Raw genomic sequence first — 27,456 nt, 5'->3', positions numbered from 1 at the left:
CTCAACTTCCCCAAGTATAACGAACGTGATCTACTCGAGTGGATCTTCAAGGTGGAGCAATTTTTCTAATTCCAAGGCATGCGCGAGGAACACAAGGTGATCATGGCCTTATTGCATCTTATAGGACACCTCGCTATGATGGTTTCACTTGATGAGTTCTCATCATAAATTCTAAACCTGGACTGAGTTTACCGAGGCCTTGTGCAAGCGATTTAGTCCAACCGGGTACGACAACTTTCATGCCATGCTCAACAAAGTATGACAAAAGATAACGGTGAAGGCGTACATGGAAGAGTTTGGGTGCATCCATAACCGATAAGAACTGCCATGGTCTAATCTCCATCGAAGAAGCACTTTCCTCTCGAGTCTTCGTGGCAACATCCAAGCCGACGTTAAGGCCCTAATGCTGAGTACCATGGAGGAGATAGTGGAGGATGCTCTCTCATCAAGGAAAGGCACTATGAGCTAAGGTTGAACCAACAAGAACCATGGATCGGACGAAACATGCGCCAAACCAGCTAGCCAACCGTAACCGCTCAGAATGCCACAAATGATCAGAGGACATCGACGACTACTATTGGACCAAGAGCTCCCTTAAAGTTGTCTAATGACATGAACCTTGACTTAGCCCCCTTGGACGGACTCTCACACTTGCTTAGGCACAGGAGCGACACTCCATGGGGCTATGCTTTTGTCGTGACGAGAAGTACGTGCTCAAACATCACTATACAAAATCGAGAGGCACCGTTTTGCTTTTGGATGGTCTAGAGATTGAAAATGACAATGCCATTGTGGACAATCAAGAGGAGTATAGATAATTACTAGTATGCGAGGCAAATGAGGGGATGGAAGAAGAGATGATCGTAGGAGCTTCGTTGCACATGTACTCAAGTGAGGTTGCACCTAAGGCATTGTGGGTGAATAGGATGATCTAGAGAGCTCGCGCCTAGATCTTGAGAGACAGAGGAAGCACCCACGACTTCCTAAATGAAAGGCTCATGAAAAGGTTGGACTTGAAGTGGAACCAATGAGGATCATGATAGTGTCTCAAGCTCAATGCTTGAGACAGATAGGCGGCGTCGACATGCGTAACTATGAGTGCAAGACTTCACCTTCACTGTTTATTTGTACCCACTAAACCTTAGAGGAGCGAACATCATCCTAGGAGCTCAATGGCTATAGAGCTTGGGGGTGGTAGTGTTTGACATCATTAGCATGCAGATGGCATTTAAGAGATATGGGCGAGCAAAGCGGCTTAGAGGAGCGAAGAAGAAGATGGAGCATCCAGGAGGAGTCTCATCCGAGGTCAGGCTAGACGAAGTCCCATGGAACTTAAGTCAAATTCAAATTCAACCGAGTCGGGTGATGTGAATAAAGATGCACACCCCAAATTTCTTTGTGTTTTATGCTAGTTGGGAGAGTTAATGGAGGGACTATTTGAGGTGATGATACTCAAACTAGAAAAGATTAATTTGAATCCCTTAAGATGGACCCATCAGACAAGGCTTCAAGAATTAGAAGCCTAACCTAATGAGATCAAGTCCACCAAAATGCATCGATCCGATGATACTAGACTCAAAATTGCATTGAGGGGAATGGGAATCGAGGTGAACTCGTTATAGATAAGCCTAAACCATGACAAGGATGCATAGTTGAAAAGCGCATTCAAAGTAGGCATGGAGTTCAGCCAGCTACAACTTGAGTGCGAAGAGATTGCATTTGGTTGGATGCGCCAAGTGAGTGGATGGGACTGTAGCCGAGCCTTGAAATGGTGAAGCCAAATTAGACTGTTAGGAAGCCACTTAAAGATAGACACAGATTAGAAGAGGGCACAACCAAACCCGGAGTGAACGAGAAGAGAAGAACAAGGGTTAGTGGCGACTAAGGTAGACTAAATAATACTACGGGTTGGGAATCGCAATAAAGGATGAGTCCCCATCGAAGTAGCTAAACTACATAAAGGAGCCATCTACTGCAAGTGATGGCAGAAGAGGTGACCTCGGGTGGAAAAAAATGCTCCTTTGTTAGTAAGAAGAACCCAGAGAAGGCATGGCAAACAAGCGTCGGGCTAAGACCAGTTTGGGCGAAAGCCTATCTAAGAAGATGATCAATGAGGGAGAATCTAAGGTGGAAAGCATGAGAGTGATGGCTGCATCAAAGACTAAGTGCTTTTCCCAACTTTGGGTGTCAACCACATCCTATGGATGGTTGGCAACCTGAGTTAGGATCAACATTCAGCCACTAGGGCACAAATGGCCACGAGATCGCAAGGTGCACCAAGAATGGGGGAACTGCATGGGTTAGTTAAGAGAGGAGTTGATGAAGGGAGCTATGGCCTAGCCAGTCTCTCAAATGGGGCACCCGAAAACAATTGGCCACGTTGAGCCGAGTGAACATCTTTCACAATCTGCCATCTTAACCACGTAACATTTATCCCCAATTTTCATCTAACAAATCACCTTTTTTTACCAAACCACCACCACCATCATCTTCCCCTTGTTATAATCATAGATTTTGACTATTTACACATCCAATTCTGCCTTAAAAATCAAAAGTTATGAACTGCCCTAGTTTCATGAGTTATAATTCCAAATTTGATGTTTCTTGATTCAAACCCTTAAAACAGTTCATATCAGACGTGAGGGACTAGTCACCTTAAGGACAAGGTGTTGAAAGCGTGGTGGATTGTTATCTAGAGGAGGTTAAACAACTTGGTTGCACTCCACATTATCTAAAGGAGGCTAACTGACTTGACCCAACTAGCTAATTAAACAAGACTCAACCAACTAATAAATAACTTAAATCATAACAAGATGAAAAAAAATTGACTCAACTAAAATAGAAATGATTAAGCTAAGATAACTAACTTGATCCAACAAGTCCGATGCCCCGTGATGTGATCTGACCATACCTAGTTCATATCAATAAGTTTCTAGCTCTCTTAAGGATTACAATATTTTCCACCAAATTGTGAGGAGAATTATCTACATATTCTTAAATTTTTTATATGATGCTGCAGATTGAGAATTTGAATGCATTATGATGCAATTCCAGGTATAATATATATCAAGATTTTTATTTAATATTATTTTAAAATCATGCACCTTAGATAAGTCTATTTAAACATGTTTTTCAAGAACCTCAAACCAATTAAATCTTAAATTCTCTTTTCTAAACAAATTCTGCTCCTTATTTCTTAGTTCTAGTGATGCTTTAACAATGTTTTTCTGATATCTCTAGTTGTTTCCGATATAATTTGAATTGAACAAGAATATCATAAAATACATAAACTAGTACGACCTTGTTTGTCTTGTGAATAAGGTTTTTTAAGGATATTTTATGTAAAACTTTATGTAATGATTGAACAGATTTATGTAAAAATTTATGGTGGTTACAAAACTGTTAATAAGTATATATGTTAACTATAATAAAAATCCGTTTAAAAGACATGCATAACTTTATTGCATTCCTATATTTATGATAAAATTTTATGCATAACTTATGACATGACTTACTTTATGAAGATATCCATAAATAGTTGTATGGTTGTAAAATATACTTAAGATATAAGATAGATCTAATTCATAAATAAATATCCCTTGCATTAACCAAAAGGCAACCTTCATAATTGTAAGGAGATTTAAATTATTCATCCATTTAAATTCGAACATAGGAAAAGCAAACACAGATATTGTGAAGTAATTAAAGATTAAAATCCAAACAATACTATAATATTTTCACTGTTGCAACAGCTCCACACGCTATCTAGTTTACAAATCTACAATCACGTCGGATCTCTCCATCTACAGCAGTCTTCACCCCGATCCTCCCCATCTTAGTGATGGCATCCACAAACGCAGTGAAGAAAACAATTTGATTTGAAGCAAATTGGTTGACGGTGTTGGCTGACCGTGGGTCGGTGAACAGGACTTGGTCGGAGCCGAGCAAACCCATTCCTCGCTGGAGATTCTGATAGTAAACATTGTCGAACGTAGCTGAAGTTGTAGCATCCAAGAAGGCAAAGGCGGAAGGGCTAAACACTCTTGGACATGTCTGTTGCAGCTGAGCGGCAAATCCTTGGTTCATGGAGGGGTCTGTTGGTTGGTTTGGTGCATAATTATATAGCCTGTTATAGAAGCTGGGACAACCGGCGGCACCGATGGTATGAGCCCCTGATAATACAAGTATCAAGAAGTTGTGAGTATTCTTCTTCATATTGCCAAACATGCACCGAAGGTTGGCCTACCTGATAGAGCAATCATATCAGTCTGTGTTAGGCCGAAAGCGCCGAACATGGAATTAAGCTGATCCAAGTTGAATTCAGGATGAGGAAGAACTACACTGGATTTCGTGGATACCTTTCCATCATACCTCCCAAGCTCAACAGTATAGAATGGTCCTCTGCTCTGTAACAACAACATGAATGTCGGCAATCGATGAACATTATAATCATATGTAATTTGAAGCAATATTTTCTTCGTGAGTAGAGTTCTAGTTACCAGTGCGACCGCATCTCTAGCAGCTATAGCAATTATATCAGCACAAGACACCTTGTTTGTGCACTGGGGATCACTGTCCACAGCTGCCTTAGCTGATATGATTACATCAAATCCTTCTGGTTTGAGCGTCATATCTTCAGGGCTACGCCACTCGTCGTCACCTACCGGTGAGATGAGCATCACGGATGCATCACAGCCCTTCAAGTAATCATCCCATCAACTTTAGAATGATAGATAGAAGTAGTGAATAAGATAAAGAAAAAAAGCTAGGGTTTCAAAGATTCACTGACTGCAACAAAGCAGTCATGGAACACGAGTCTAAGGCTAGCAGGCCCCGCGATCGGACTCTGACTCATCTTCTGAGCAACTACTCCGCGCACGATGGACTCGACGTTGGGACAGATGTTGGCGTAGTAGTTCGGACTCAGCTGGGCAGTTGTTGTACGTGGTGAGAGAATCAGTGAAAGAAGAAAGAATGGAAGAAGAAGAAGGATACGGAAGTTCTCCATTTCTTGCTATGACGAGTATATACGCAACCTTTGCGGTGGTTTAAGTGGGGAAATTAAGCTTGTGCACTTATATAGACATAATTCTGATGTTGAGGTTGTTGTGATGGAGGATGTCACGAGGCGCGTGTACGCTTCCATTACTGATAAGATTATAAATATATAATTCCAGCTTGGCCGTGGTTAGCGCAAGACGAGTTCAATTGAAGCATCACAGCTCATAACCTGGATCAGAAGCTAGTTAGCAATTGAAACTGTGGTCAGATTGATTTTTATTAATCAATACAATGGTCTCCTACCCTCTCATTGATATCTTGGATTTCTTATGCTGTTGAATTTGACTGTTGACATCAGTAACGCAATAAAATACCAAGAATTGGCTTATAAGCTTGCTGGGTCCACAAATCCTACATTTTCTATGTATAAGTTCTCTATTATCGATTTGATACTTAGTCATGCGGGTATCGGAAAGGCCGTTAGTTTCACATTAAACAAAAGAAAGTTTGTGTGATATCTAAACAACATACTGCGCGTCTTCTACGTTTGAAAGATTTCTGGGTTCCTTAATTTATGATATATTTTATGTGCGAAGATTTGAAAAATTTGCACAAGGTTTAATTAACTGCCACGTGCTATCTTCTCATATGCCATACTTCGACTCTGCCAATATTTATCCAATGCCTTTCATGTATTATACTTGATGCTGACAGGTAAAATTTTATTGTAATTGGATTTCAATGTTCATACATCCTAGACGGGCTGAATCTAGTTCCTTGTTACCAACAACTCGTGTGTTTGGCTTGAAATTTTATTTTGAAATCGATTTGTTTGTTTAACAAATGAGAAAATATATATGAGCCTACTCGAAATATAGATGAGCTTGAAATATTGAAATTTTGGGGGAGAGAAAGAATTCCTAGACCGCTACATGTAGAGAAATAAAAAGTTAAATAATAACTAGTCGAAGTCAAAAGTCAAAAAACTAAATTCAGATTAGTTGAAGGAACTCAAATAAAAATCGGACTTTGAAACTGAAACCAATTAGGAAATTTTAATAATACTCTAATAACAAATCTTGAACTCGTGCCAGTGTAAGAAAATCTGAGTAAAAATAGGAAATAAAAACCCGAATATAAGTAGGCAATTAAGGATAACATATGACGACACATCTTCTTAACATTAAAAGTCTCTTTCGCATAGAGAGAAAAAAAAACTATAGACTTGTGATTGATCTTCTTTCACTAAAAAATAAGACTTACTTACAACCCCTTCTGACACTCCAATGCCAAAGTATGTAAATAACTTCTTAAATATGAATTGTTTAATTAACTACTTTTGTGAAAAAGATTGCCTCCCTTTAGTAAGCACCCGAACGATTGTTCAAATCCTTATCTGCTTGTATGTTGTTTGATGTTGACGAATATTTTAGCTTTCTTTGATGCAATTGGATTATCCTTAGTTGTAGCTCAAGTAATCGGACAATTGTGGAATTCTCATCAACCAAATATATAAAACTATAAAGAAACTAGAGAACTATAAGGGTGATTTTTTGTAATGGCGAATTCATGAAGTAAACAGTATTTATTTTGAGTTGTATAAATTAGATTCACATGTACGATCAAGTCACATAGCCTATTGTAGATCAGATTATATAAAGAAATCAAGTTAGAATAGAAAGAAGAAAGATTAAAGATTCAAAATTCAGAAGCATGTTTAAAAAAGGTTAAAGGTGTCTAAATGGTTGGAGCGAATCACTTGAAGATACTGAAGGGGTGTATGGATGAAATGCGGCTGACAGCTAAAGAAAGTTATGATCTAAAACAATTTTAGAAATTCCTTTTATGGCTTATCCTAGTAGAAATTTTAGATGTTCTTCACTTCTACTTGAAAGACTAAGAGCTAGAGGTTGAGACATCCTTCAAGTCAGAACTCTAAGAATTTCTAACTTATATTTAGAAGAGTTCTCTAGTTCCCTCTCATGGAGTTAAATTCTCAATCTATTATGAGAAGAGCTTCTACATATATCTAAGAGATTGTTCAAGAGCATCCGAGGAGCTAAATCGAGTGTACATTATCAACCAATACCGACACAAGGAGTTTGAGGAGCAATTCGCTGCGATGTATTATGAATTAGATGTGAAGCCAATCTATTCTAAGAGTAGTTAATAGAGATGGACTTCAATCAAGACACGCAGACTTCAACTCTTTAAGTACTTATTTTTTCTACAAACAATATGATAGATATTGATTCGGTTTAGGCGAATCCATTTTTTTCCTCTCGATGCATTGTGTGTGAAACACCCAAACCTCCAAATACACGTGTAAACCGCGTGGGTAAATCCTCCCACGCGGTGCAACACATGACCTGTCAGTACAAGGATTTCACCAGGCACACAACAGCACAATTTCACCATAAATAACTCAACTAAAGGAGTCCAGATACAAGTTCCACAGGCCACAACAAGCCTTCCAAATATACATCCAAAATACTATACTAAAGTCTAAAAAAAAAATACAACGTCATCATCACACCTTCGCAGGGGCTTCATACAACTAACATACGTACTGAAAAGAAAAAAGCGGCTACTCCTCGCAACCCGCACCTGCGTCCCCTAGCTCTGAAATAATACCGCCACGAGGGGTGAGCTTACAGCCCAGCGAGTAGGATCCATACAATCTAGAATAATAACATCACATGTGTATATCCAATGTATGCCTATATTTGCTAATGATAACGACATGCTTATTAAAATGACTTACCACAATTTACTAAGTCAATGCAATTGATAAAGATTACCAATCACTATCCTGGAACATGCTAGTTCCTAAACATATTATGATAAGTTCACACAGATATAAAGCTTGAGACAATCTCTTATTCGTACACATCTCAATCATAAGTTTTACATGTTATGCATAGCAATAAAATAGCAGTTTAGTTATCTCATGTCTACCAAAGCAATAATCATACTTATCATCGCTCACCGAGCTATTCACCACACAGGGTAAATACTCTTAAGAAACAATCATCCATCATCTCATACATCGAGGGGGGATATATACACATCTAGAGGTAATGTCACCTACATGTGTATGGCGACACTACATGTGACCGGTTGTCTGTGGCCATCAAACTCAGGACCCCGATCGTAAGCCCATATCTCACTCTCTCTAAATCATCACCGTCCTCGGCGGGAGAATCGGGAGCCCTCGGCTCATCAACAGACGCCCTAACCCTGCGTCGTCGGGTACCGCTAGAGTTATATCCCTACCTCACAATCATGTTCTTCTATCATCATAATCTAGTCCTAACTATGCAGTATAACTACCTGAATGCCACATAGGCTTCCCGACCTCAGGTGTAGGCCGCTAATAGTATAGACATATATGATACACTCTACCCTTAACCTTGGGCTGAGTGAGTAGGGGTACTGCCTAGTCAGAATTTGACTACTAATGATAGGTAGAAGTGGTGTAGTGTTTATACGCGTATAAAGCATGTTATAGTCATCATGATCATTACATTCCATATTCACAGCAATCATACATCTATACAATGGTATACCATACGGGACACATGTAAAGCATTATCATACTAATGTTGATATTACATTAACATTCTCATAATACTATGATGAACAGGTTATAAATAACTACATATGCAAAAGATATAACAGGGAGTACCAACTACATGTATTAATACCGACAATTCCTACAGTGTCATGACAGGTATAATGACTATAATTATGTTATTCTAGATTTGTATAACTCTACTCGCCTAAGGGGTCTCCACGGTATGATAAAACTCGTTAGCTAGTCGGCTCCTCCGGAAGCCCAAAATCCTCCTCACGCGGTGTAAATCTTATTAATTCACGTAAGTAAGCCATTAGCGAACTAATAGAATTAATTATCTTATTAGCACATTTATGTTTGGTACGAGTCAAGGGTATCCTAGGAATCTTATGTTATCCCAAAATTAAGGATCAGGCTAATCAAATCAGGGGAAAATGATAAATAGGGTTATAGGGTCCAAATGGCCCCAAATGGGCTAGGCTAGAGGCAATGGGTAGGCCCAAACCCAACCCACAAAGCAATAGGGCCTTGGTGGGCTGGGGGCCCAGCCACAGCCCACCAAGGTTGGAATAGTGGGCTGCAAACTGCAGCCCACTCCACAATGGGCTAATGGGCTGCAGCCTGCAGCCCACCCCAACAGATTAGTGGGCTGCAGACCACTGCAACCTACTAAGGGGGAAATGGGTGGGGGTTAAACCCCCACCCCTCCACCCCATCTCCTTCCACTCCCGATGGAAGGAGAGTGAGGCGAAGAGAAGCGCCCATGAGGCTGCGGGGCTGCGGCGGCGCGGCACGAGGCCGACGGCGTAGCGCAGGGACGGTGGCGGCATGGGTCCAGCATAGCACGAGGCCGAGGAGGGGAAGGAAAAGGGGAGAAAGGAAGGAGGGGAGGAGAGCTTACCGGAGGGGGGAATGGTCGGCGAGCTCGGCGGCTCCGGCAGCTATCGGCAACTATGAGAGAGAGAGAGAGAGAGAGGCAGCGAATGGAGGGGAAGGTGAGAGGCTGGAGGTGGGAAGGCTGCAGTGAGGGAAAGAAGAGATGAGGGAGATGGGGAAGGTGGCGTGCACGGCAAAGGAAGGGAAGAAGAAGAGGAAAAGGGAGGGGGCAGGGTGGCAGGCTGACGCACGTGCTCGTCAGTCACAGAGAGAGATTTTTTTTTTATATATATTTTTGGGGTGTTACAGTGTGAAATTGCAAAAGAAGCATGGAACATATTGGAGGCTACATAGGAAGGTACATATGCAGTTAAAATTTCTAAGTTTAAAAAATTAACCATTTCTTTTTAAGATGCTCAAAATGGAAGAATCGGAGACCTTGATGATATCTACGTTGAGCTAAATGACATTATGAATACTAGCTTCAATCTTGGCAAAAAGGTCCTTGAAAGTAGAATCACTAGAAAGATCCTTTGGTCACTATCTAAAATATTTCAATCAAACATAATTGCAATTGAGGAAAGTAAAAATATTGATGCTATTAAAGTCGAAGATTTGAATTGAAAATTTTAATCTTATGTATCTTCATTTTATCTTCCTAAAAAGGTAAAAATATTGCTTTATCATCTTTAGAAAAGGAAGATTATGATTTTGATAACAATGTTGATCTTGAACTTATGATAGGGGACTCAGAAGGAGAAACTTTGAAAAAGAAATTAAATTTAAAAAGTTTTAACTATCTCTAAATAGATTTATTTCACTTAGAATGATAAGAGACAATTAAAATATGAAAAACAAGGCACAATCAAATACAACCATTTTAATATAAAAGAACCCTTTATCAACCAAGGGTAAAAAATCATGGATCTCTTCTATGAGATCAAACCAATCACTATAAAATAACGATTACAAAACACTTACAACCCGATTGTTATTTCCTACAATCTTCTTGACGATACTTTGCTTGATTCCTCCTCGATAAACTATTTTCCGTGCTTGGTACCCAACCTTGATGACCCTTAAGGTTGTAGGCTTGCCTCTATAACCCTTGAGTTAATGTCGAATTGAATCTTCAATATAGTGGAACTCTAACAAGATGAAATATTAATATTCCCAACTCTCCCTTTGAATGATCTCCAAGAAGATTTTTTGGTCTCTAGGAGTTGTACCTTTTTCTTCAAGACTTTTCTTTTAATAGCCCCCAAAAAGTAAGCTTCTCAAATCCTAATCTGGACTGAAAAGGTGAACATTTCCCAACATGTTCGAATATGTTCGAACAAACCAATTGAAAGCTGCTTTGAATGACTTATAAAGCTCTTGGGCAAATCTTGTTCAAAGTTTGTTCGAACAACTTCGAACAATCAAATTTTTTTGGACAACTTCAAACAATCGAATTTTTTTGAACAACTTAGCATTAGGAATGTCTTATTCGAACAATTTTGAACAAACTTCAAACAATCGAAGTTCGTTCGAACAAACAACTCAGCACTATTTTTTGGAGCTCTCGGAAAAATCTTGTTTGAAGTTTGTTCGAACAAACTTTGAACAAAATATTCAGCTTTATCTTTTAAAGCTTTTGGGTAAGATTCATTCGAAATTGTTTGAACAAGCTTCAAACAACCTTCAAACGAACTTCAATCTTTGTTGCACCAGCTCCATTTATCTTCCAAACTTCATAAGATATTATGCCACAAGACAGTAAAAACTAAAGAGTACAATATGAGTAACTTTGTTTAATCACCAATTTACCAATTACAAAATCTAATAAACTCTCCCTTTGGCAATTTCGTGACAAAAACAAAGTTGTCTAAATATAAGTTTTTCTAATAATACAACTTCCTAATAGAGCTGAGTATAATGACATTCTTTCGAAAGATCTATAGAATCTGAAACATAACATTATAAACCATGTGCACATAAATATGGAATATGTGATAATAATAATGTGATAGTAATAATGCTGTTAAGCATACTTATGTCAAAACATGCAATTGAATATAGTCAAACATATATAATGTATCAATAATCTATGAATATGTCTAACGTATACAAAGAAAGTTGAGTATAGATATCACACTATAAGAAGCAATATAGAATATCATGAAGTGCACAACTAAATAGCTCTCTATTTGATTATATTCAAAGAAAGTAAAGCATAGATATCACACTATCAGAAGCAATATAGAATATCATAAAGCACACAACTAAATAGCTCTCCCCCTTTTGTTACAAATTGACAAACCATTGCACAAAAATGTTAATGTAAAATATACTTGAAATATCAAGCAACATAATAAATTCTCAAACCAAGTCGTTGAAGACATGAGACAAATGATCTGCAAACTATCATAAATTCGAGAACCACCAAAATCCCAAAGATATAATAAAAAAATATCAAATTTATTTCTCCCCCTCAAACTAATTCTCCCTCTCAAACAACTTCCACACACAAAAGATCCAAGATAATAATAGCACAATACTTCAAATAAAAAGTAATTTTTCAGTTAGTCAGTTAAATATGAAAAATACGTCAATATTTGGACTATATTGGTATGAGACATATATAAGATACATAAAGAGACTCCTAATATTTTATTTTTATTTTGATCAAAGATAATAACTACTCAGGGATCAACATATTAAACAAAAGTGAGGGATCTCAATCAACAATTTAGCAAAATAAAAAATCATGTACATAGCCTAAGTTGCAATTACTAGAGCTTATTTCAAGTAAGATCTAAATATGTACATGAAAGTCACAAAGAAAATCTAAAAATAAAAGACTAATAGTCAAACCAGCCTATAACACAATGCATCACTCATGCAATAGTGGCTTTTACACTCATGAGGTAAGGTAGCCCTAACCTTGAATCCTTTTCATTTGACATTTTTTTCAATAATAAGGCATTTTCACTTTTTGTGATTCGAATGAGACAAGATTTTTCTTGTAAACTTATGTCGAGGTGGCTTTCACATTAACTACACAGGTAGCCTTTTCCATTGATCTTTTAAAATAGAAACTAAAAAGAGTGTAACTAGATTATTGGTCAACTAGCATGATCAAAGAAACCAATACAACCTATTAGACATAAAGGATCAAAGACACACAAAAAAAAAATCTAGTAAATGGTTACTCAAACTAGTGTACACTCATATCAATATGCAATGCCAAAGATTGAATTATCTCATCCTAAGAATAATATAAATGTTCTCGAAAGGTTCACTAAGATCAAGAATGAAAATATGAGAGGTGATTCTATTATGCAAATTATAGTCTCTACCAATCAAAAGATCACAAAATACATTTAAAATATTTTTTTAATTTTCTTTTTCATTTTTCTTATGGTGCAACCAAAAGGAAAAAGAAAGACCATAATTGAAAAAGAAAGACCATAATTGAAAAAGAAACACAATTGAAAAGAGACATACTAAAATCAACAAAATATGGATAAAATATCAAATAGTAAAATTCAACAAATCCAATCAAAAAATATGTCACAATCAAATTTCAGTGACCGGAAGAACTTGCAATTAAATAAAGAGAAAAAAAAATGTAAAGATAGAGTATGTACAAGTCATGACTAGGCTAAATATATCAAACAAGAAATGCCCCCTCATCAAAGTAATCCAAGAGTGGATCACTTAAAAACACCATCCCAAAGAGGTGTTATGAGATCACTTTTCCTCACCCAAAATTTTCTTATTTTAGCTTTCATATCATTTTTATATTATTTATACAAAGTCCTAAATGTGGAGACATACAAACAATCTAGACAATCACAATTCTCATTCAAAGCACCAAATCTATTGTGAAAATGCAAGTTATTGTATCTAGGACCATTGTGATTAGTGTGATTCAAGGGCTTGCTATGACTCAAATAATAATGAGATTTAATGTGACCCTTAGTGCCACACCAATGACAAATAGGAACAAAAGATTTAACTTCATGATCATTTCTAGATATATCATGTGTCTGCACAATCATACTTAGCAATTATAACATCATTCTTGTAAGGAATATGCATATCGCAAATGGATTTTACAAAGTACGAAGATAGAGATATGTTACAAAGCTTTCTTGTAGATGATGAAATCGACATTTCGCCTTTGTATCCAAGCCCTTGCTTCTTCATCCTTTTCTTTTGAGCTCCATGGCTCAAGCTTCTTGAACCTGCATCAAATTTATTAAATGTATTCTTAGCTTTTTGTAATTCAGACTCAAGAAAATTAGTTTTTTCAACTAAATTTTCTCGCAAGGTAACTTGCTCATATAGATTAACTTCTAAAAACTTAATTTTATCAAGTAGCAAAGAATTTTTAGAAGTTAAAGTGAGAGAGAGAGAGAGAGAGAGAGTTATTTAGTTGCTCTTGAAGTTTATTTTTCTCCTCCTTCGAGTTATTCATCATGTCTCTATACTGCTTCGCTATCTTGATTTCTCCATCTATCGATAATGTAAGTTTTCCAACAAGCTTTATATTAGCTTTCTTAAGCTTGTAGGATTCTCTGGATAATTCATCGTAAGTGATTTGAACATCCATCTCTCCATTATCATCAGAATCATTTTCCTTTTGCTCATTTACACTAGATATCTCACAAGAACTATTAGTAGATAAAAACAAAGTAGTAAAAGCAATAGACTTCCCTATATTGGATTTAGGATCATCATCCTTAGATTTATCAGTATCTTCCCATGTAGCTTGCAAAACTTTATTATCTTTCCTACGATTTGCACACTCTTTAGCAATATGACCATAACCCTGACATTCATAACATTGAACACCTCTCCCTTAATTTGTGTTTATAGGCTTTTGACCCATTAATGATAGGGATAGCGGAGGATACACTAGAATTTATGTTATTCTCTAGGATTTTAGCCTTAAGCATTTTACTCGTGACACCTTTTTCATGAGTTTAATCATCTCAAGGTCAATATCTTCATCCTCATCGGACTCATCATCATCCATTTTGATGGATGACAAAGCAATTCCTTTACCCTTTTTGAGGGGTCGGAGGGTGGCCTCATAGGTTTGAAGGTTACCTACAAGTTGTTCAACTCTAAGAGAGTCAACATCTTTGCTCTCTTCTATAACTGTCAATTTAACTTACAATTGCTCAAGAAGAGACCTAAAGATTTTTCTAAGAATTTTGTGCTCGGGTATTTTCTCACCAAGATTAAAACTAGAATTAACAATATCAAATAACTTGGCATAAAATTCATCAAAAAATTTATTCTCCTCCATATGGAGGGTCTCAAATCTAGTAGTTAGCATTTGAAGCTTTGACAGTTTAACAATGATAGTCCCCTCATTGGTAGTCTCAAGAATATCCCATGCATCCTTTGCTACCTCACAAGTGCATATCCAATGAAACTCGTCGCAAGTGACTTTATTAAATATGGCATTAATTGCCTTGCTGTTCCATCCAAAATTTTCATAATCTACCTTATCCCACTAAGCAATAGGTTTTTCAATAACATTTTCATTTTTATCAAGAATAGTAGGATATTTAAAACCATGAAAAATAGAAAGGCAAGCACGTTCATCAATTGATTTTAAAAACACTCGCATCCTTGCTTTCCAGTATGGATAGTTTGATCCATCAAGTAAAAGAGGTCTAATAGTAGATAGTCTTTCTTTAGAAAGTTCCATCTTCTAACAAATGAAAGAGAATGGGATCACTTCAAAGCAAAAAAAATAATGATAAAGAACTCTATAGGGAATAAACACAAACATCTTGTATACAACACAACTAGAGTTCACAATCAACAAGTTTAATCAAAACATTCTATAAGGAATAAACACAAACACCTTGTGTGCCATACAACTAGAGTTCACAAATAATAAGTCTAATCTAAGCAAAATAGCACAAAGATAAGATCTCACCTTTTTTAATCAAAATGAAAGTGATTAATCCTAGGGTGACCTGCTCTAATACCAATTAAAAATTTGTAACTATCTCTAAATAGATCTATTTCAGTTAGAATGATAACAGACAATTAAAATACGAAACACAATACACAATCAAACACAACAAATTTAACGTGGAAAAAACCCTTATCAACCAAAGTTAAAAAACTACGGATCTCTTCTATGAGATCTAACCAAGCACTATAAAATAATAGTTACAAAACACTTACAACTCAATTGTTATTTTCCATAATTATTTTGATGATGCTTTGCTTGACTCCCCCTCAATACACTATTTTTTGTGCTGGGTACCCAACCTTGATGACCCTTAAGGTTGTAGGTTTGCCTTTATAACCCTTGAGACAATATCGAATTGAATATTCAATATAGTGGAACTCTAATAAGATGAAACATTAATATCCCCAGCTCTCTCTTTGAATAATTTTCAAGGATATTTTTTGGCCTCTAGGAGTTGTACTCTTTTCTTCAAGACTTTCTTTTTTATAACCCCCAAAAGGTAAGCTTCTCAAACCTTATGATAGACTGAAAAGGTGAACATTTTTCGACTTGTTCGAACATGTTTGAACAAACCCATTGAAAGTTGCTTTGAATGACTTATAAAGCTCTTAGGCAAATCTTATTCAAAGTTTGTTTGAACAATTGAAATTTGTTCGAATAACTTCGAACAAACTACTCAACATTAGTTTTTTGGAGCTCTCGAGAAAATCTTGTTCGAAGTTTTGTTCGAACAAACTTCGAACAAAATACTCAGCTTTATCTTCTGGAGCTCCCGGGCAAATTTCGTTCGAAGTTGTTCGAACAAGCTTCGAACAAACTTTAAACAAGCTTCAAACAAGCATTAAACAAGCTTCGAACAACCTTCAAATGAACTTCAATCTTTGCTGCACTAGCTTCATTTGTCTTCCAAACTTCATAAGACATTATGCCACAACTCATATAATAAAAACTAGAGAGTACAATATGAGTAACTTTGTTTAATCACTAATTTGCCAATTACAAAATGTAACAAAATTATCAGGTGAACTAATTCCTTCTCCTACTTTGATTTAGACTGCTAAATTTAATAAGAAGATTCAATACTACAAGTGTTAATAATATAGACGTATCAAGAAAAAGTTCAAATTAAAAGTCGATCGGAAAGGCAATGAAAGTGACATGGATTTTGAAATTTTTGATAAAGAACTTGAGCCCAATCAGAAAATTTATTATCCACTGATATATCTTGTGAGATTATTTTAGATAAGCATAAGGATGATGACAAGGACATCTGCATGGGCACTGATATTCAGACGACTTATGATATGCTCTTTTGTGAGTCATATAAATTGGGGAAATCAAATGTAGAGATGATGGAAAAACTTAGTGTGGCCAATGAATGAATGTACTTCATGAACTAAAGTGTAATCTTAATGGGGTGCTTGAGACGACATAAGAAAAGAAGAAGACTTTGGATGAAAATCTAAAAAATTCTATCTCTTAATCTCAATCTTTCAAATCTAAAAATTCCTCTCTTTTGGACAAAAATCATTTTCTAGAAGTGAATGTTCATGAGCAAGCTAGTTTAAAAGAGGGACTACTTGAACTAAAATTCAAAGACTAATTCATTTCTTCAAAAATTTCAAAGACAAATTTGTTTGTTCAAAAATTTTAGGATACATAGCTCGACAAATTGACTCAACTTCTTCGAGTGCAATTAAAAAATAACAATAAGGAAAGGCTAGGCCATGTGAGAAACACCACCTCTAATGTACTATCTACTTTGAGAAATCAAGGTTATGTTTACTCCACTCCGGTATTTGTGAGACCTATGCATGACCATGATGATATGCATATTATGAGTAGGAAAGATATTTGTTGAAAATCTTTTGTTCCTACTTGCGATGTTAAATATGACACTAGCAATCACACTAGCACATGTGACATATTTTGATTTGTATTACATATATAATTTTTATGATAAGATACTCACTACTCCTCAGGTGTTTCAAAAAAGAAAGAATAATGCTAAGACTAGGAGGGCTTCCCATGAGAGTACATCTATAGATCCAAAGTTGAACCATTTGAGTAAGAAAGAGGAATCTCACCTCACCCCTTTGAGGTGGTATACTTGAGTGATACGAGGAGCTTTCTAGAAAAGTATTTATCTCTAGCTATAGTTTTTTGGGCATATTTTATTATCCCTTATTTGGATTTTTGTAGATTTCAAAGATTTGATTTGATTTCTTTTTTTACTTGATGGATTTTTATTGTCATATGATAGAGTCAAGATTTATTATTCTTTAGATTAGTTTCTTTATTTTAATGTGTTTCCCTTTTTATGGAAACTTATCTTTTCTGATCAAAATAACATCCTTTGTCAATCTCACATGAAATCCACCGTAAGGAGCAAAATGATAAAATAATGAAAATCTGCCAAAATCCATAGGTAGGGATTAAAACACTTTTTAGAAAACTTCTCCCTAGTCCATGACTAGATGGGATCACTCAATGATACCGTCTCAAACTAGTATTGTGAGATCACTTTTCTTCACCAAATGGTTCAAATTTTCACATGAGAATATTTATTTTTACCATCATACACATCCCCTATACACTGCAGAATAATTGCTCTCAGTACGGATCCCCTTCTAGTATGCCTCTCTTTTGTATAGATCGTCACTTTCTTCCCTTGATGACTTGGATCAATGAGACAAAGGGTTACTCAAAGTTGGAGTTAGGGCCTTTGCCAAAGGAATGGGACTCCTTTTACGCGAGTCAATCCCAGTAGAGAAAGGAGAATCCTCCATAAGGGTTAAATATTCTTTAATGGGTTGGATTGGCTATTCAGCATGAAGAACATCAAGAGGGCATCGAAAGTTTATCAAGCACAGCATTGAATTTTCCTTAATCCGAGCAGGCTATACATAAATAGGCTCTTAGCTACAACATTATTGCTATTGATGGGGAATAAGTGCTCTTGAAGGATATATAAACTATAAAGCGAGGGTAATACAACATATAATATATAGTTAATATACAGGCAGGACAAAGTAAAAAGGAAAATGAGTATATGATGCTTCAAAATAGAAGGATGCTAACTATGAAATCATTTGCCCTGTAGTAAGAATCATAGCAGCTAAACTAGTAGCTAGCGTAAGTAATTGAATCATCACAAGAGTGAAGTTAGCAGGGCTAAAATAAAAATAAAAAATTTGAGTTTCTTCTTCCCTTTCAACCTATTTAAAGGTGCAGTTTGATGAAATAAATGTTTCGTCTATCTTCAACGGGCGAAGGCACTCCATCGTGCAATGTGCAAAGGTCATTCGTAATAAAGCTTGAAAGGCTTGATTGGCAATGGCAAACATTCACACCGCCCTACTATCTTGACGCTTAAGACTGGGATCATGATTTTCCATCTCAAAATGAAAAAGTGCCCGCATCAAACAAAGGCCCTATTTTGCCCTTAGTTAGTGGTCAGTTGCCTAAACACGATCTTTCCATTTGAATATCTCATGTAGAATAGACAAAATCCAAATTCTAAAAAAGTAGGTTTAGAAATGAAATATCCCATTAAGTAGAGGCATGCCATTATGCAAATATCGCACAAACATACAGGTAGAATTAGTATCACCTCTCTTTTTTGATGTAGACAGTATATTTGAAGAAATGTTTTTGGTGTAGTCCAGTCCGTCCATAATTTTGCCTTTTTTCGATCTCAAGGAGGTTTCTTTAGTAGCTTGAGATAAAATAATAACAATCAATTTTTTAAATTGATTTTCGGAAGTCATTATGTTCAATTTAAGCATTTAAGAGCTGATGTAAGTAATATATAATATTCTCACTCAATTCAATGCAATACAATTTCTCCCTTTAAACATCAATGACTCTCCCCTTTTCGTCACAAATGATAAGGATAAAAGTAAACACAAACATGCAATAGTTAGGGAATAAATCACTCAAGTAAATGTCAATACATATCATAATCGCATAACATATATCAATAAGTGAGTAAAAACAATGAATATGTAAATATGCACGTAACAAGTAAGATAAGCAAATATACTTGGCAGACATAACACTCCCCCTCAAACTTAAACACTAAATTTCATGAACAAAACTCTTAATCTAGGATGGAGTTGGGAAGTGCTACTGGATGTAAGTAAACATTTTAAATATCTTTCTATCTATCTAGTTATGTTGCTAATGTAACTGTTGAATCTATACCGTATCTCGACAACGTCGAGCTTGATCACACGAAGTAGATTCTAAAGCTTTAGCAATAGGCTCATTATCTTCTTCTTTCACATATGCGACTCTGTCTCATCCTTCTTTGAAGTTAAGTTAGACTCTTCCTAATGGAAGTGGAGTCACAAATTTGTACTATTTTTTCCCCTAACCTATCAACCACAACTCCATGCATGATGCAGGCCTTAGAGATGAAAGCTCCAAATGACAGACTGCCCACAAAAGACTTGACTGAGAGTGCTAAAGAAAGATAAGGAGAACATTTACTGAGCCATGTCGATCTTAGTCGTGAGCAAATGGCACGTAAAATTTATGCCTGCTCGTAGTCTAACACACTCATCTTCGTCTTCAGTAGGACATTGTAAAACATGATCAAGTTTAACATGCGATAGTGAGCTCTTAGATCGCCCTAAAGAACCATAGTCTAGTGCACTGTCAATATTGACGAATCCTTGCATATGACTCCATGTACTATCTCAAAATCCATAATAGGGGAAGGTGCATATGGGTACTCTGGCTCTGATAGCCTAATAGATGCAATATACTGACAAATTAATATCGGTGTTAAAATCAACAAATCTATCCCGCGAACATATGAGACAATCTCGTCCTTTCTAATAATGGCATTCGCATAAAATTCTTGTACAATCTCCACGAATGCAACATACAAGGGCTTCAAATTTCTTTCCATCCTCTGTCCTGGAACAAATTAATCAAATCAAACTCCCTGGCGCTATGTAAAACAACTTTCATTTCACTTAAAAGCTTTCAGTGCTTGTATACTGAATGATACTCAGACAAAAAGTTCTTAGGGGCAGGTGGTTAATTTCTTCCTTTGCATACGTCCTCTTGGACTAGACACGATTTAATAAGAGAAAATCCCCGAGAGCAACCCCAAATCTTAAAACCCCTAAATTTGAAGAACGACACAAACTGAAACAAAATATAGGATTTTAAGATGAAAAATATTATAAATTCGTGAAGATCCAAGCAAAAACTTGTAGAGGAGTAAACGGAGATCTGAAGGTGCATAATTTTAAGAAAAGGATGAAAAGCTAAGGTTCTCTAGTTAGTTTAAAACAACCAATTTTATCAGTTGATGCGCACCCTCGTGAGGTAAGTGCGCACCTAGTGCAAACTGATGACTTGGGTGGGTGCACACCGGCTAAGACAAGGTGAGCACTGAGCAACAAAAGCTAATTTGTTTTTAGAAAACTCTGCAATAATGATCAAAAACCAATGATTCAAAAATCTTTCAATATAAAAAAATTCCAGAAAATAAAATCCTTCAAATCAGAGTACAAAACAACCGTAGATTATAGAAATCAAGGTGTCTGTCACATTAAATAACCTCCAATTTTGATTTTTCTCATTTTTAAAAATACTTGAGTCACTTGCAATGTTTAAATTTGATCGTAGATGCCTAACTCAAATAGACACATATTATACTCAGATCAGAGACGTCAAAATCGACAAGTGGCACAAAATATCCATACTCACCAAATGCAAGACCATAAGTGAAAATTTTCAAATGATAATCCATCTATGCTCTAAATTTTCACATTAACTGACACATAATCAACTATGGAAGTCCAACCAAGCTTTGGCAAATGAGTAGGTAAATATGATAAGCAGATAGTGGCTTTCACAGTTAAAGGTGAGGTTGCTTTTTCGTTAAATCTTCACATTATGAAGAGACAATGAGGACTTTTCTTGGATGCTTATGTCAAGATGACTTCAACACTTTTCCTCTGTGGTAGCCCATTTCAATATAATTATTAATATGTTTTGCTAATAAAAAATGTACTTATGCTATTGGTCAATCTAGACTAATCATAATGAGGCATATTCAATCATCTAAATAGAGAAAATTAAAACTTGAAATTTAGACTTAACATGCATGCATACTATGGTTTATACTATTCATTTGACATGCAAACTCTAAATATGGTACCTCTCACTTTAGAATACTATACTACATATCCGATGGAAGTATATCAATTAAAATATGATGTCATCAGCGCCGTCAGCCAAAATAGATTTGTCGTCAACAAACTCACTATCTTCAAATCATGAGGGAGGTGGAGAGGAGACCCAGCCCAAAGCCAAAACCGCTCCTCTGACCGTGGAATAGAACCCCCACTCCCTCGCACTATAGACCTAGGCTGCCGTCGTAGCTATGTCAGAGCAGTCCAAAGTGGTGATTCTTGGGCCATCTTCCTTAGCTGCAATGGAAAACAATGGCCAAAACTCTAGTTAGCCATCAGTGGTGATCCAAATCCCCTCGATCCAAGTCACCACCATCAGCACATTCTTTGAACAACTCGCACTCGTACCATGGTTGCCATTTGTGCCGGCAATTGAAAGACCGCCATCAATGGCCATTAATGCTATAGCCAACTCGTGGCTAGTGGTCGTATGTCCAACGCTTCCACGACCATGGACGACCAAGCCTAGCTTTCTCGAGCTAACTGCTGGTCAATGATGGTTGTCGTAGTAGTTAGTGATCTTCGGGGACATGCTGGACGTCAATTTTCGGTGGCCCATGATCGAACCCAACTGGCCCCATGCAAGCTATGGCAGCACCCTTACATGTTTTCAGAATTTTCACAAATCTGTTTGACCACCTTATGCAGATTAGTATTAGACCCATGAGAATGACCATTGGCCTGAGTATGAGCTTGCGAATGATTGGTGAAATGACCTAATGGGCTTGAGCTAGATCCACACGCAGCCCGATCACGTCGTGAGCCAGACCTGTGGCTTACGACCCACATGACTGCATCGACCACAAGGTCTGATTGATACACCTTACTAGAGTCTTTTTTTATTGTATTAGTTATTTATTTTTATTGAAATAAATTTTCTGTAGGTCGCGTTCGAACGCAAAAAAGGGGTGTGTTCAAACGCGTTTGCAAACGCCTACATTAGTTCGCAGAAAATAGAGAATGCGAAAAGTGTATTCAAACGCGGACGGGCGCGTTCGAACACCCGTGTGTGAATGCCTGCATCAGTTCGCATCCACAAAAAACGTCTTTTGTGCGTTCGAACACAATCGATGAGAGTTCATTTAGGGTTAATAATTGTTATTTTGGCTTGTTGGTTAGCTTCTATAAAGATGTGGATGGTAGCCAAAACCGTTATGCTTAATGAATATTAATTTTTATCTTCCTCTATCATCTCTCTAGTCTCTGTACCCTAATCTCCCTCCTCCCTTTTCACTAACTAGCCACCTCTACGTCTTATCTATCTTCTAATCTCCCTCGTCTATCGAGTTCTCCCTCCTCCTTGGGATCTCGACCACGTTTTCCCCTTTGTCTTTATCCCTTAAACTTTATCAACTATCCACCCTTATCTCCATTATCATCTATAACCCTAACATTCAATCCACCCATCACCACCACCATCATCCCCACTTTATCGTATTTTTGTCCCAGTTGTAGTTAAAATCTGTAAAGAGCGTAAATACAAAAAACATAGATCAGAAAGTTATGGATCGATCAACTTTGGTTTCATAATTTTCTGACTAAGGGAGAATAATTTGATGAATATTTTTTCTCGATTGCGTGGACTGCTTCCTATAATCAATCCAGAACTTGAAGGGATCGTTCCGTAACTTATCACTTACCACCTTGTGCAAATTAGTGTTAGACTCATGAGCATGATTGTGAGCCTGAATACGAGCTTGAGGATAACTAATGGAATAACGTAGTGGTCCTAAGCCAAACTCACATGCAGCTCGAGCACGACGAGAGCTAGCCCCATGGCTTACGATCCATATGACCGTACCGATCTACTATGATTATACTCCTATAAATAGGAGTGATATGAGATTATTATTATTATGTGTGGAATGGTATTGAGTTTATTTATTTATTATCATGCATTTATCATTTTACCGTAGTCGTTGAATTGTTTTTATTTTTATAAGAGTAGATCTTAACCCTAGATTCCTCCAAGCTTTCAAACTCTATCCACTATCTTCCTCCAAAAGCCACCTTAGTGTCGTCCACCATCACCTTGGTCGTCTGCTACCCTTTGACGACCACAAGCAACATTAGATAATCCATTTCAGCCATGTCATGACCTTCTCTCGCCCTTTTAACAATAACTTCTTATCTAAAACTCTAGATCCATTGAAACCAGAGACAAAAGAACCCTAACTCATGAGGCTATCTTCCACCAAAATTTCATAATTTTCTTATGTAGGGATCATTCCGGATTTCGTACAAATCAAAGATCCAACCATGCACAAATTAATTTACATAGATCATAATATCAACAGTAGAAGTTAAATCAGCCTAGAAACCACTGATTCCAAAGTCTATGTACAGATCAAAACTAGGGTCCAAAAATATCAATGAACAAACTCTTACTAGGTGAACTAATCCAAAAGTTAATCATTCACATCAAAAGAATGTCAAGGTCTCAGGATAAGAATAAAATCCATCATGAACAAAATGCACTGAAATTCTTCAAAGTCATGCAATGTATCAGCAAAGTGTGTCTCAATTACAGTATACAAATAAAATTCGACAGTCAAACAATGTAAGAGTAAAATCCTATCAAAGCATAAACCCCCTCAAAATGACTAACTCCATCAACCACATGAAATCTGATGAAGTCAAAAGAATAAAGCAATCAAATCTGACCAAAGGAACCATCAAGAATATGATAGATTGATAAAATCTAATCGTAGGGGCCAAACTGTAAAGTCACTAAAATCAATCCAAATAGTCAAACCATGAGATTTAATGACATCCAGTAATCTCACAAGAATATGCTTTCCATATTATCCATTAAACACACTAGGCAGAGGTAAAATAATTTTTAATAGTTTAGGAATCTATGTGTACTAAAAAAAAGACCCGAGACTATATACAAAAATAGGCAATAGTAAGAGATCTACATAGAATTATTCCCCTGTATAAAGAAAGAGAGCAAGATTGATACGATTCGGACTTCACCGATATAGTCTCGAACATGGATACACTTTAGGGGTGTTTTTGTTTCTTGTTTTAATGTTTAATTCCTAAAAAAATAAGTTTTCTGTATGTCGCGTTCGAACACGGGTAGAGTGCATTCAAATGCGGTTGTGAACACCTGCATTACGTTCGTATATCCAGAGAGTGAATTGTTCGTTCGAACGCCCTGTGAACGCTTGCATCACGTTCGCAAATCCAGAGAAGGAAGAAATAGGTGAGTTCGAACGCGGTCGGCGAAAATGTATTGTTTAGGGTTATTTTTTGAATTGTTTGGTTAACCTTTAAAGGATGTGGATGGCACCATGGAATAATTATTGATAAATTGAGTTTTTGCCCTTTCCTTCATCTTCTTCGCTCTCGTTCTTTCGATCGCCGGCGATGCCGCTTCTAACCTCCCTCGACCGACCAATCACCCTAATCCCTTATGGGTGACCCTCTCCTCCCCCTTCTTTCAATCTATCCAACACTTGCCCTAACCCACCCCATTAATGCTGGTCCACCACCAACCACCATCATCTAGGATTTCATGCCTCCATCCACGGATCCTGATTAGACTCCTTGATGTTCGTCCACTAATCGGATGATATCTCGAGATCCCCACATCCGATTCGCCTGAAACATAATTTTCTGGAAAGCTCTTTTCTGAGGCTACAACATATCTAAATTTCACGTCGATCCGATAGCGACATCTTTCAAGATCTATATATAAAGTTCCGTGTCAGATCTAATCCAGATTTGAGAATTAGAAGAGATCGAACCTTAGTCAAAAGGGGAGATCGTATCAAAGATCACTTGATCAGTTGATCATATGTGATCAGTGGTTAAGCAATTAAAATAAGATTTTTATAAGCTAACAAATGAACAAACTAAAATGAGAATAGATTTATATATTACTAAAGAAGTTCAAATTGCTTATTCAAAAACAACACATGAAGAACAAATAGGGAAAAGAATTAAGAAATGACGAATGAGGTGCAAGCCGAAAACACTTGCTTATTATTTAATTTGCTTCTATATCTACCTTTCTAATCTAGTTTGGAAATCTACAATCTTGTCGGATCTCTTTGTTAGCTGCAGTCTTCACCCCAATCTTCCCAAGCTTAGCCATGGCGGTCACTGATGCGTTGAAGAACACTTGCTGGTTTGCGACGAACAAGTTGACAGTGTTGCAAGATTGGGGATCAATATACAAGACTTGATTAGAGCCAAGCAACCCCATACCTCGTTGGACATTTTGGAAGTAAGCATTGTCAAACCTAGACGGAGTACTTTGATCCCAAAAGGCGAATGCAACAGGGTTGAAAAATCTCAGGCATGTTCGTTGAGTTGGAAGAGAAATCCAGGGTTGAGGGATGGTCTGATGGTCTGTTAGGTGCGTAATTGTAGAGCCAATTAATAAAACTAGGACAACCGACAACAGCGATGGTATGAGCCCCGGATGGTACATGCATGCATCACTATATTAGAGTTCTTGTTAATCAATGTAAAATCTAATTAAATTTCCATTATAACGATGTATACTTGAATCTTAATTCTCCTAAAATACAATATAATTGAAAAATTAAATTATCTTGATTCATATGATCATGAATTAACTAATTTACCGAATAGAGCAATCATGTCAATTTGGGATAGCCCTACGACACCAAACATGGCATTAAGCTCATCCAAGTTTGCGGTCAGAAGTGGCAGGTGGACGCTGGATCTTGTGGATATCCTGCCATCATACCTTCCAAGCTCCACCTGGTAGGATGGTCCTTCGCTCTGCATGAGGTTAGGATGGTTGGTGGTTGATCGGAGACAAAGAAAAAAAATAAAAAAATCTTAACTAGTACGTACTATTTATTAATTTGTATATATATATATATTTATATATTATTATTATTATTATTATTACCTGGACAATGGCATCTCTACCTGCCATAGCAATTATGTCAGCACAAGACATCTTGTTCGTGCACCGGGGATTACTGTCAAAAGCTGCCTTAGCTCAAAATTACATTAAACCCATCTGGCTTCAGTGTCATATCTTCAGGGCTTCGCCACTCGTCATTGCCATTTGGTGAGATAATCATCATCGATGCGTCGCAGCCCTGCCATGTACGTAATTGTCATCTTATATGTATATATATATTATCAGCTAGCTAGCATGGTAAAATTAAATTAAAGCCTGATAATTTTTTAAAAAAAATAAGGATATATAATTTTAAGCGAAATTAACCGCACGTACCCTAACCAAGCAATCATGGAATATGAGTCTAAGGGCGGCCGGTGCAGCTATCGGAGTCTGCTGCATCTTCTCGATGACGACCCCACGCACATTGGACTCTACATTGGGACAGATGTTGGCGTAGTAGTTCGGCCTCAGCTGTGCAGTAGCTGTGGGTGGTGAGATAATGAAAGAAGAAAGAAGGACAGAAGAAGGACATGGAAGTTCTCCATATATAAGCTAGACAGGTAGTTAGCTGCTTTTCTTGATGCTATGCCTAGCTTTGCTCTTCTAACTGCTTTAGTTAGCTGTGGTCGATGTACCAAACTGAGCGGTGGTTATATAGAGCTGTCAAGAGCTTTTACTTATGGAGATAATCATCCGCATGTGCTCCATTAATGCCAATATTAATTTTTTAAACTTGTTGAGAATTGATGGTCAGAGTACGAGACAGACTAGTTGCCATGAACATGATCTCTATCGAAACGCCAAGTAAAAACTTAACTCATCACGATTGGAATCTGTGGTCGGTCGGGCTTTTGTCAACGAATTAATTCCATGGTATGAACAATTTGATAGGGTCTTAGATGTAGAA

At 36.9% G+C, this 27,456-nt stretch overlaps 1 protein-coding gene and 1 pseudogene across 1 annotated transcript; both read right to left on the bottom strand.

Moving 5' to 3' along the window:
• Positions 1-3,631: 3,631 nt before the first annotated feature.
• On the bottom strand, positions 3,632-5,040 carry LOC140779177 (peroxidase 45-like). Its single transcript, XM_073124163.1, has 4 exons — positions 4,790-5,040; positions 4,500-4,697; positions 4,247-4,406; positions 3,632-4,172 (listed from the first exon to the last, which is right to left on the bottom strand). The coding sequence occupies exons 1-4, from the start codon at positions 5,006-5,008 to the stop codon at positions 3,766-3,768; spliced, it is 984 nt and encodes a 327-aa protein (XP_072980264.1). The 5' UTR covers positions 5,009-5,040; the 3' UTR covers positions 3,632-3,765.
• Positions 5,041-7,357: 2,317 nt separating this feature from the next.
• Positions 7,358-27,094, bottom strand: LOC140779062 (peroxidase 45-like; annotated as a pseudogene).
• Between the last annotated feature and the right edge of the window lie 362 nt (positions 27,095-27,456).

This window comes from Typha angustifolia, chromosome 15, assembly GCF_048772165.1.
Source record: "Typha angustifolia cultivar Huaian chromosome 15, ASM4877216v1, whole genome shotgun sequence".
Classification (NCBI taxonomy): Eukaryota; Viridiplantae; Streptophyta; class Magnoliopsida; order Poales; family Typhaceae; genus Typha; species Typha angustifolia.
The sequence above is the reverse complement of the archived record's forward strand: the minus strand, read 5'-3'. Positions and strand labels throughout refer to the sequence as shown.

Coding starts and splice junctions, on each gene's coding strand:
- LOC140779177 (XM_073124163.1), bottom strand. CDS start 5,008: ATGGAGAACTTCCGTATCCTTCTTCTTCTTCCATTCTTTCTTCTTTCA. Junction 4,407..4,499: donor CTAGAGATGCGGTCGCACTG/GTAACTAGAACT, acceptor TTGTTGTTACAG/AGCAGAGGACCATTCTATAC. Junction 4,173..4,246: donor TGATATGATTGCTCTATCAG/GTAGGCCAACCT, acceptor TTGTATTATCAG/GGGCTCATACCATCGGTGCC.